Genomic DNA, 12,620 nt, shown 5'->3' on the forward strand with positions numbered 1-12,620 from the left:
TACTCAGTAACTCGGTACTCGGCCGAGTAGTGAAAGGCCGAGTACTCGGTACTCGGCTACTCGGTACGTCTCTACCTACAACTTTTAACCGCGCCAAAGCGATACAGAAAGACTGCATTACTGTGATTCATATTACAAATATCAAAAAATTAAAAATTACCGTCAGTTCAACGGGAATGTAACAAAATGTCACAAAAACTGGTTTTACCATCTGGTATTTGTTTCCAAGTTGGTCTCCAATTCGGCAGTATATCACCAAATGATCAGTCTAAGAGGCTATGTTAGTTTTGCATTGAAATAAGTAATTGATAGCCACAAAAAATGTGTAAATAGGCCTTTTAGAACACTCGATTGAAAACAAAAAGGGAAGTGCACAACTGGAACGTACTCAGACCCCACATACGAAATTTTAACCTTGTACAGCTTACCATTTTTGAGTTATGACTTATGAGAGATACATACGCACATCCAGCCGTAAAAAAACAATGCAGTAATTAACTTGTATGTACCTGAATGCAGTATTAAAATTTCAATGCAGTGGACTAAAATAAAAATTCATACCGAAATTCAAGTAAAAAAGTTTATATGAAAGCCATAACTGTCTTTACTTTGTATTCAAAAGTAAAACAGCAAAGGTCCTTTTTTTTTCGAAAACATTGGCAAATTCCATCGGCTTTTCGATGTTTTTTAGGGCCAATGGGCCGAAGTTTCCTCCAAGTTAGCATCAACCGCCGATGCCGATGGCTAAATTATTGAACCGTTGGCATCAATGCATGGGTTGAGTCCAGTAAATAAGCGGACCAACATGCCCCACCTGCCTTTATGGGGAATTATATGATGTTAAATGCATTTATTGTGCATTTTTGCTCATTATAGCCTCTTTTGGTACACTGCTCTAAGAACCCATAATCCTACTAAAGTAGTGATTTTACTTAATTTGTATGACATTAAGATATTTATAAAAATATGCAGAGAACAGTAGATTCTTGTTTTACGCTGGGGTTACATTGCACGGAAATGCCGCATAAATCGAAATCCTGTAAATTGAGACCTAATAGTAGTGTTAAAATAGGGGATAGGTTCGGTAGATAAAAAAATACTTCATTCTAGTGATGACGAATTGTATAATAAGTTTAATGTGTACTTATATCAATTTTTATGCACAACATGTATAAAGAAAACATAAACTAATTTCGTGTTCTGTTTATAAGCTGGCTATGATAGTCTTTTGGTAGTCATTAAGAATTTTTCTCTGTAATTCTTTGCAGAGCATTAACTTATCCATGATCACTTGCATCATTTCCATGATAGAATCTTCCTTCACTAACAAATCAGAAAGATCATTTCTATTGTCTAGGAATGTCCCAAAATTTTCAATGTGAACATTTTTGGTTGTGTGTCACCGAAGTCGGTATCCTCCTTGGTTTTGGCCTTCTTTGTCACTCCTAAAAACTCTTCTTCCAGTGCGTACTGAACTGAGTGAGTTTAATAACTTTGCTTCTGGAAAGTGCTCTGGAACCGATCGCATAAAATGTCTCCAAGCTCAATTATTAGCACGCCAAAATGCAGTTTATTACGTGTAAGCTGAAATCTGTAGGAGTTTGGATTTTGATAGAGGGAGAAATTTTTATCTGTTTGCATTGCTGCATCCAGGTAAAAAGGAAACTCATCCGCGTAAAATAAAATAAAGTTGTCAAATCTTAAAACCACATATAATCGAAACCGCGTAAAACAAGTGTCTACTGTACATAAATATTTTACTATGGGGTGAAATCAATAAAAACTCAAAAAATATAACAGTAATAAAATGTTTTTTGTTTTTCAATCTTTGTTTTGTATTTCATTCCAATCATCTCAATACATCTTTTGTATTTCACTCAGTGGAAAAGTCAAATTTCATTTGACTTTCCCATTGAGTTTAATTTCTACTATCATATATAATAGTCAAATCACGTCCAATAGCATATTCACATTGTTAAATTTTATTACTTATAAGTAAATTATGATCTAAAATTAGTTGCACCAATGTGTAATTAAATTTTTTTTAGATTTATTAAATTCTAAAGTTAATCATTCTATTTTAATTAAATGATTAATTCATAATAGAAAATGTATTAGAATAATATACTAATTTTATTGCACCATAAGAATAAATTTATGTATGGGTAATCAGTTTATTTTTCATTTCGTTCAATTTTGTCCAATTTCTTCCGACGTCCTAGACTTATCATAAAAATGTGTACTAAATAGCAACCCTGTATTTAATGCTAAAGCTCAACATGTAGAGCATCCGAAGCTCCGGCCATTAGTTGTTCAAAGCTTTGGCCAAATTGCGCTTCGTGCCATCTCTGTATCAAACTTAAAGTAAGGTTCTTTTTGTTTTTTTTACATAGGCTTTAAGATTTTTTGGGGAACCGAACACGGGCGATAGATTGGAATGAGCGATATAACAAGGGGCTACTGTGCTTTGAATTTGAAGAAATCTGCAGAATTTCTGCAAAATTACATCTTTAGTCTGAATTTTGGAGAAAATCTTCCAAGTTTCTGAAGAAAATGTCATTTTTGACTGTCTGCACCTGCTTAATCAGGGTTACAAAGCCACAGGGAAACCTAAAGAAACTGAAAATTCAAAAGTCAACCAAAAACAAAAATGGAAATTTGAAAATTTCTTCAAAAACCTGGAAAGTACAGGGAATTTAAGTATATTTTTTTTTTAAATTGACCTTGCAAAAATCAATGTCCACAGATATGAACTGCCAAAAAATATATTTAAAAATTCATAAACAAAATATAATAAAAAATTGCAATTTTAAAGGGGTTTTTTTTAGTTAAATATTAAAATGTCTATCATAAAAGAAAACATTATTTACTTTTTATTTCACATGCATCTTTTCCAAATGTCAATGTTCCCTCATTTAAAAGACTGCATACCCATACAAGGAATTTTATCCCCAGAATTGAGTGTCAACGTGTTAATGCCCCTTAACTGCCCTGGATGACCAATCCTTAAGTGATTGACTGTATAAGGCAAGAATTTTCCCATTTGAATTGTGCTGCCATTTCGTGGTTGCACTATTAGACATGTGCAGCTAGTCTGGGCGAAAACACAGCTTGTGATGATGCTTGAAACTTGGAACAGTATCAAAGTTCTTGGAACCCTTAGCATATCAATAATACAGAGTTCTCTACCTAAGATAATACATTTTCGGTCAAGAATGTGTGCCTGAAATTTTAGTTTCAAGCATTTTTCTGCAGTGAGACTGAGTACTAAACAGACAAATATTCCTTTACTCCCATCCAGTATGAAACCGTTTTGGTTTTGAGATCAGTCTTTGAAATAGGTCACAATTCTACATTTACAATTTCATTTTTCGTTAATTGTTGCATTTTCTAATGCTCTAAGGGTAAATTTATGTAACATAAATTCATAGGCGTGTGCATGAGGGTCACCAGAGGTACCGTGGTACCCCCATTAGCACATAGAAATGAAAGTTAATACGAAAATGGCTAAAATTTTACATCTTTAGGTTCATTAATTTCTTACCTCATAGGCTTTAAAAGTGCTTTTTTACTCACAGTATTTGAAATTTTTTCTTAAACGAGCGAATACGGGAGCCTTTCAAAGTCCAATTTCAACCTACTGGTACAGTGGTACCCCCATTTCTGAAACCCTGCTCATGCCTATGCATAAATTTGCAGAACAATTTTGGTTAAATGATTTTACATTACAAAACATCACAAAGTACTTTGCTTTGAGGCCATTGTAAGGCAATAACATCACGTAAAAAAATATCTTATGTTATAAAAAATTTCAGAATTAACAGTTTATTAGTTTAAAATGAAGATCACTAATCTTATTCTTCTCAAAAAATATTAGGAAGAAAACTTGGTATCCTGATGCAGAATTTTTCGAACAATTTGAAGGTCCTGTTATGTACCCAGAAAATTTTACTGGAGTAAAATGGAGTCCTATTTTATATAAAGGTACCCTTGCCTTTTTGCCTTGATTTTTTTCATTAGTACACTTTAATTTTTATCTACAGCTGATATAATAATAATGTAACAGCAGTAAATTACTTCAATACTTGTTAATTTGATGCTTTATGTTGTATTTTTAAGCAAACTATAAGATAGAAACAGCAGTTAAAGTGAAGGAGCAGTGTAAATAAGAGAAAATATTTTTCTTAAAACTAAATTTCACAAAGTTGAATAAGTGTCTACACAAAATTCATTTCTTTCTCAGGAAAAGGGACTGTTACAAAAATACCTGGAACTGATGTTACTCTTTATAATGTATGACATATCTTCTTTTATTCACTTTGTGATTGGTGGGAGCAAGTCACGTGATCCTTTAAATTAGCAAACATATGTGTGTTAGTACACTATTTTCTCTCAGAAAGGCCGGGTGTTGCAGTGCAAACCAGGTATCAAAAAATATGGAATTTTCTTTTAAACTTTTTTTTTCTCCTAAACTTTGTCATTACTTTAAATGTAGTTTTATTTGTGTGGGATAGTAATTAGTGGAGATATTAATGAAATGCCAATTAATTATTCCTTCCTAAATTTGGTGGGAAATTTCTTTTTCATCTCAAAAGCCAATCAGTATGTTGAGGAATGTCCATCTTCAAATTCTTAACATTGATTTGCTGTTATTGTCTTAGCTTTCATTATTTTTTTCATCTGCTTTGGCTTAGATTTGAGCTACAAAATCTTCAGATGTATCTCTTGGAAGTAAGAACATTGGTGTCAACTTTTATATAATTTTCAAAAGCTTGTCTACTCCAAATTAAAAACAAGGGTCTTATGAGTCATCACTTGTTTTCAATTGACTTTGGAATGTTAAAGAAATTTTCCAAAAAAAGATAAGCTCAGCTAGAAGTCAATAGTCTGATAGATATATCAATCAGCTAGAAATTTTATAAATCACAAAACCATTGCTTGCTTTTAGTTTGTTTAAAGCAAGTTACACTTCCGTAGACTTCAAAGGTTGGTACTTTTTACCAGGACTGTGGAAAAAAAACCATGGCAAAAACCTAATAATGGCAAATAAAGTTATTGAATTATGTTAATTAAAGAACTGCAGTAATATAAATTATGCTCTGTCAATAAGTATTTTAGCTATTATCATTAATTACATTAATGGTATAATTTGAAAAAAATCATATGGCAGCAATAGCAATCACTTTAAATCTTTGTTACAACATATTCTTTTAATGTATTTTTTTTAAATCAGTTTTGAGATAACTACTATAATTTATTAAAAATTGGAACTTTTTTGTTTCTCCATAAAGAGATATGTTTTTTTTTTCTTTTTTATGGGGAAATGGATATTTGAGGAATGTAATCAAGAACAGAAAAACAACATATATATCTCCAGTTCTACAAGACAATCACCTTTTCATTATAAGTTTTTTTTTTTTGTCTTAATACAAATTGTAAATTTTGTTTTTATGTTAACCCATAACAGGTGAGGTGAAAAAGTAGGACGTAACAGGGGACGTGAGGTCTCAGAGACCGCTCTACTTTCAATTATTTTTTTAAATTGTGTAATTAAGATACATTCCTGTAAATTCCTTTGAATATTCTGTGCACTTTTGTTAGCACGGGGAAAAAATATTCTTAAATTTTGAACTGAAATATTCCTTTTCCGAGGAAATTTAACAAATGCCTAAAGATTTTTCGAGATAAATTATATGCTGCAGTAAGTAATTTATTATTTGTAATAAAAATAAGTCTATTATCAATTAATGATTTTATTTTAGATTTTTAATATATATAGGACATTTTAATACCAAAAAATTGATTATATCACATTACGGGAGAATTTTGACAGCCCGTTAAATATTGGTATTTCACGTTGTATTTCCAGGAATAATTCAGCCTTTATTATCCTTAGAACATCATTACGTAACTTTTGCAAACATTTCAAACAATTCTCAGCCTCATCTAGAATATTTTGCATTTCTTTTGCATAACGCGGATAAGATAAATGAACCTATATCCGCGGTTGTAATGTTAAGACCCATGTCTACTACTGCCGAAAATTGTAAGACTAAAGGGGAGGAGTGATCTCACAGACCCCTTCTGAAGAATACAATGAAATTTAAACCAAATAGCGTTAGCCAAAACATCCTGATAATCAAGGGAGGTGTTCAAGGTCTTAAAACAAAAAGCTATTGGGGAAAAACCATTCAATCGGGCTGAAAATAAAATAGGGGTGGTTGGATGAACTTTTTGAGCAGTTTGTGAGACCGCACATCCTCTGTTAAGGGTTAAAAAAAATGAAACTTGAAATATTTAATTATTTAAAACAAAATAAATATTTCATTTATGTTAAACTAGAAAACAAATTTTTAAAAAAATGAAATTTTGTCATAGCGCCTACTTAATTTTTTTATTGACTTGCTGATAAATTAATTTGAAAATCTGGGTTTGTAAATTTTCAGTTAAAATTATATTTTTGCTGCATAGGTGAAAATTGGCAAAAACCAGTTTTGGTTAGGTAGGAAAAAAAGTCCCGTTTTGTTCCATGATTTTTCCCACCCATGGCAAAAACTTGCCAATCCTGGACTTAACATTGTACCATAAATCTTTCTGTTTTCTTCGCTAAATCTGGGTTCTTGTTAAATCAGAGCTCTTCAAAAGCAAGTTCGACTGGATATTAGGGCTGGACCGATGGCTATTTTTGGCCGATGGTTCAAAGATGTCCGATAGCCGATGGAAACACCTCACTAAAAGATGGCCGAAATGTAGGTTTCAAACATTTCTCAAGGAACAAAACTGTATTCAGTACATTGTAGAAACCAATGGCAAATCATATTTAAAAAATGAATAGATAAATAAATTTCATAGTTAGATGCCTCTGACATTCATATCTCTTTTTAATGAAAATAATATGTCAAAAATCATAGCAAAGTGAAGAAAAAAAACTCATGGGCCGCAGGAATATAGCAGGCATCAAGTTGGATGGCTGCACACCCCTCCATGTCTTTGAGAGAGGCTCTGTTACAGTTGTGAGGTATAGGGATGGGGTTTTAGAGCCCTACGCTTACCTCTTGAGGGGCGCTGTTATCCCTGATTTAATTTTAACAAATGTTAACACAAGGCCACATGGTGCTCTTCTGGTCAACGAATTTCGGGAAAGGGAGGATATTCACTGTATGAATTGACCAAGCATATCTCTTGATTCCAATCCTATAGAGCATGTCTGGGACATTCTCGGGAGGGCAATAGCAACTCGCAACACCCCCTACAGAGACCATCCATAGCCTGAAAACAGTGTTGTTGAACAAGTGGAAACGATTACCCCTGGTTCCCATAACTGCTTCACTTTAAGTATGAAATCACACTGCAAGGCCTATATGTCTGTTAGAGGAGACCATACCCCCTACTAACCCATAATTTTAGTTAAATTTTGCAACCGTTGTTTTATACCATCCGACTCTAATGAGTGTTATTTGTGGTCATGCGTGCATATTTCAAATTTTGGATGGTTATTTGTTTTGTACTGTTTTAATGTATGTACATACCAAATTTCATTAAAATTGGTCTAGTAGTTCTGGAGATAATTGACCAAATCTAAAAAATTTCTTAATTTCTTACACCAGTGTACTTTAAAGTAAAAATTTATCTGTGCTTAACATTTCAATTCATTTTTTTTATTTGAGTGCATGTTGTGTGGTAATTTCCATTCATTTTTGTGCCTTTACAAGTTCAGCATTTACAAAATAAAATTTCATATTTGACAAAAGAAAGTGTGCACAATGTGTTAATGCTTTTTTTTTCACCTTCAAGCAAATGTTTAAGAGTAGCACAGGATTTTATTTCATTGTGTGTATATATATATATAATGTGTGTGTAGTAGTTCCTTACTTCAAAACATACTTTTTGCCACTGCAATTACACTATTTTCATGCGCCAAGTTTCAACAAAACAAACATTTGGTGAGCGAAACTGCTCCTAGTTCACTATTTTCCTGAGCCAAGCTGCTCCAAAGTCACTATTTTCCTGTGCCTGAGGTTGCTCCAAAAGTGGGTTTAAGCTGGCACATCCCTGATATCGGCATTTAGATGTTTTTCAAGGCTGATGGCAGGGTTTCCGCTACAGTCGCATTTCTCACAAAATGCGAAAATACTATCCAAACTGCGAAAATAGAACAAAGCATTTTCGCTTTTTTGCTCCAATATAACAAGAAAAAGAAGGGGGAAAAAGGTGTACAATCAGAGAGAGAAGAAGCAATATTGAACTTAATAGTATTCATAAATCATATCTAACATGTATAAACTGTGATTAAGTTGAACAATATTTCATCTTAATGGGCATTTTATCCCCCCAATAAATGCATTATGGGGGTTTTTCAAAAAAAAAAAATTTTGCTCCCTTAATATCAAGAACAATTCTGAATTTTTTATTTAAAATTTTAAAAGATATCACCTATTGTGCATTTATTTCTTCAAAGATGTCAAGCCTGAATTTTAGCAATTTGCTAAAGACTTTTCCCCAATTTTAGCATTTTTGCTAAAGAATTTTTAAACTCAACTTAAACGCTGGCCAATTGGCCGATGTTTACTTCAAGTTAGCATCGGCCGCCAATGCCAATGGATACATTTTGAACCGTCAGCGCCGATGGATTGGCCAGGCCAATGCATTGGTCGAGTCCCACTGGATATATAATTATAAAAAGCAGTTTCAATGCAAACAATTGTAATCCTTTGTCATTGCTTCAAATGTATTTTTTTTTCAAATTCACTGAATTATTAAAATCCTCCCTTTAGTGTTTTTGTATTTGCTTTAAGCTTTTATTTTTTGATGAAAGTTTGAGTGTTTTGTTATAGGTAATCATAACATTTGCAAACATGATTTTGTAACCAAAATGCTATTTTCTATAAATATCTTCAAGAAATCTAAAGCGAAATTTTTACTTCCACATCCAATATTTTATTGTAGTTTTATTATGAACGTAATGAATCTTTGGGGCAGTGTAATGGATTTGTTTAGTAAAGGGATGAAGAAAACATTAATCAAAAAATGAAAGATAAATGAAATTTTAAGGAAAATTTTTACCTTCCTTATTAATTCTGTTCTGTAAGTTCAAAATGTTATTGTTACTCAAACTTGGCCTTTTATAGAGATGTATATTTAGTATAGTTACTAGTGACAAACAGATTTAAATATTTGAAAGTTCTAACCTTTTTCCTTTTTTTCTTTGTTGTAACAGAACGAGTTCCACCTGTGGAAAAGAAAATTCAGAATATGATTTTGAATTTCGGACCCCAACATCCTGCAGCTCATGGAGTGTTGCGTTTGCTACTCGAGTTAGATGGAGAAGTATTTTTTTTTTTAATCTATTAGTCTTGACATGACTGTTTACTATTCTAATTTTTAAATTGGTTGAAAACTTATTAATTTTACTAAATATCTACATAATTTTATCAGCTGTGTGCATAAATTCATCTTTCAGCATGTATGTTTAGTGTATGAAAAGTGATCAAAATATCTTTGCAAAAGTAGAAATAGAGCAAATAATAAATCTAAAAAAAGATGCAAATCTTAAACCAAGTATTTAAAATTATTTTTCTAATATTTCATCACAATTTGTGTTTTATTTACATATTTTACTTATTTTATTCATGTTAGTACAATGGTTTAACTCTTAATGTAATTAATTTCATCACTGCGAATTTGAAGCTGATAAGACTCATTTATACAAAAATTCATTCATTTCTTTATTTATCAAGCTCAAGAATGAAACACATGCTGTTTACATGTACTGCTGGAAAGATTAAATATGATGAGCTTCAAAACTGTTTTATACTGTGTGATAGTGTGTAATGTGTATGTAAAAGTATATATTAATGGCTACATATATATAATTACATTTTGACTTTTTTAAGCTTTAATTTTGATTTTTTCAGACTGTTATTCGAGCTGATCCACATATTGGTTTGCTACACAGAGGAACAGAAAAACTTATAGAATACAAGACTTATTTGCAAGCCCTCCCTTATTTTGATCGCCTTGATTATGTATCAATGATGTGCAATGAACAGTGTTATTCTTTAGCTGTGGAAAAACTTTTAAATCTTGAAGTTCCAAAAAGAGCAAAATATATTAGAGGTATTGCATATTTTCTAATTTTTAGCAAACACTTATTTGATTTACAAATCATTATTTTATTTTCATTCATTAATTAATTGAAAATATGAGAAACTGATGTAAACTAGTCAAACAGTAGAACATACTTAGGGACATATAAGGTATTCTTTACTGTGGGCATAGATAGTGTGTTAAATTACAGTAGCCCCTCGTTATATTGCACCTCGTTATATATTTCTCATTCAATATATCATTATTTTCTTATGTCTCCCAAAATATTTATTAAAGCCTAAAAAAACCTTGCTTTAAATTGGAAACCATTCTTGAAAACATGATATTACTCAGAAGAGGTTTCCTTTTTTATTTTGTTAATGAACAAAACAAAGATACCTCCATTTTTCTGAATTTGCTGGAAAAGCAGCGACTATCTCTATCATTCAAATGTACATACCCGCAGAATACTTCAGTTTAAGAAGATGGTCTGTAAACTACTTGACATTTTCTTTTGTATTGATACTAAGACCTTTACAACAAGTAAAGGACAGCAAGCAGCAGGTGTCATACTGGCCTTAGTAGAAGAAAACATATGACCTTGACTGCCTTTTAGAACAGAAAAGATTTGTGCTTGGTTGCACAGATCTGATCTAAATGGTCCTTTCTGGAAACAATATAGTTATTTTTACTTCTCACATCTTTTCTACAGCAAATCGAAGGGATAAAAAAGTCTATTGGGAATAAAAGGGTATTGGAATGCTCACTCCTAGCTTGCGGTAACTAAAAAAGAAACTTCATTTGCAATTTGATGTTTTTATCTTTATGATGCTAAAATTTATTTAAATTTCAATCTTGTTTAAATTTCAATATGTGTGATAGTACATTCATGAACTATATCGAAACCATTTTGAAAATCTTGTCAAAAAGAGTGAATACTAATTTACTTGTGTTTACTTGTGTGTGTTGGATGGATAACTATTTTTAATGACCTCAGTTATATCGCGCTTTCGGATATATTGCGTGTTTTCTTTGTTCTCCAAAAAACGCGATGTAACGGGGGGCTACTGTAATAAGATTTAGTAATAAGTATGTATTCATGTTTAGAAACATTAAGATATACCAAAGTTTTGTAAGTCATAAAAATTATTTTTTGGCAATTCATTACATGAATTTGTTTGGTAGCTTATAATTTACAATGCAGTATAGTGCGCAGTTTTCAAGTTTTGTGCAGAACTCATCAAAAGCTGTATAATATGTATAATTGTAGCACCGATTAATCGGCAGAGAAATCTAATCTGCTAATTTGTTGAGTGTCTATAATCGGCCAATATTTATCCCTTAAAAAATTAATTTTTAATTAAAATTGCTCCAAAAAATTTGGGTGAAAAAATTTATTAACAACAAGTGAAAGTAACTTTTTAGTATTCAAAAAATGAATGAAGGTGGATTACGAAATTGTTATATGAATAGGTTATATATCTTCTGCCTTGGTTTCCTCCCCCTAAAGTTTTGCGGGAATGCTCCGAACTTGATGAAAAATTCCTTTTCTTTTCCAGTTATTGTACTCATTGTTTATGCATTTAATTACAAAGTAAATTTTAGAATTTAGTTTTTAAATTACTGGTTTTTCATTCAGTAACTTTATTCAATTTATTATTACTAAACATCTCTTGATTTGTAAAATTTTATTCACATGCGGTAAATTTGTTTTCCATTTGATAAAAATTTGCATATATGTACAATGCTTCATGTGTCAACACTTTTAACCATGCATTACTATAGTGCTTTACGATTACCTCATAATTTTCATGAAGAATATAAGTTTGGGATTAAATGACTTCTACTAATAAAAAAAGGTTGACCGACTATGGGCTAATAACTGAATATATCCGTTTTTACCATCAGTTAACAGAATGTAACTTCCTTAACAATTATAAGACAATTGCATACATAATTTGAATAAAACTTATAAATATTATTTTCAAAAAAGAAAAAGAAAAATGAAATTTGGGAAAAATAAATTGTTACTCTTTGTGAAATAAACAAACTACCAACTAATTCTGGGAGGGAGAAACTATTTTAAAATGGAATAGATGCAAAAATTGCTAGATGTAAACTTAATTGCCGCCCCCTCCTCCTAATGAAAAATATTTTTAAACTTAAAAAAATAATCACTTTCTCTAGAAAGCCAATATTCTAAAAAATATGAAAGGGTGCAAAGTTAACCCACATGGTTCAAAGTTTCCCTGAAAAAATTAAAATTTTTTCACAAGCACTTGCAAAGTTTTGAGTTTCCAAAGTCCATAAAAGCTATTTGAATGAAAAAATGAGCTTAAGCAATAAATTCAGCATAATAAACATGGAAGTGGACCCACTCAGTATGACTCCATTGTAAAGTGTTTGTTGGAGGAAAGCATTGTGAACTGACATGATGGCCAGACCCACTCCATGTCGCAATGAACAACTTGTATGATATTTCTGTGACAGTTTGGAAGGATTAATAACCCCCATTCAGTGCTAAAATTTTAGCT

At 31.5% G+C, this 12,620-nt stretch overlaps 1 protein-coding gene across 1 annotated transcript in view; it reads left to right on the forward strand.

The window, feature by feature from the left end:
• Positions 1-12,620, forward strand: part of LOC129230473 (NADH-ubiquinone oxidoreductase 49 kDa subunit-like) — a 68,240-nt gene that overhangs the window by 23,638 nt on the left and 31,982 nt on the right. Inside the window, exons 2-4 of the mRNA XM_054864878.1 lie at positions 3,878-3,984; positions 9,218-9,327; positions 9,915-10,116. Coding sequence (XP_054720853.1) covers positions 3,878-3,984; positions 9,218-9,327; positions 9,915-10,116 — 419 coding nt within the window. The remainder of the gene's footprint in view (positions 1-3,877; positions 3,985-9,217; positions 9,328-9,914; positions 10,117-12,620) is intronic.

The sequence above is a fragment of the Uloborus diversus genome, chromosome 1, assembly GCF_026930045.1.
Source record: "Uloborus diversus isolate 005 chromosome 1, Udiv.v.3.1, whole genome shotgun sequence".
In the NCBI taxonomy this organism is placed as follows: domain Eukaryota; kingdom Metazoa; phylum Arthropoda; class Arachnida; order Araneae; family Uloboridae; genus Uloborus; species Uloborus diversus.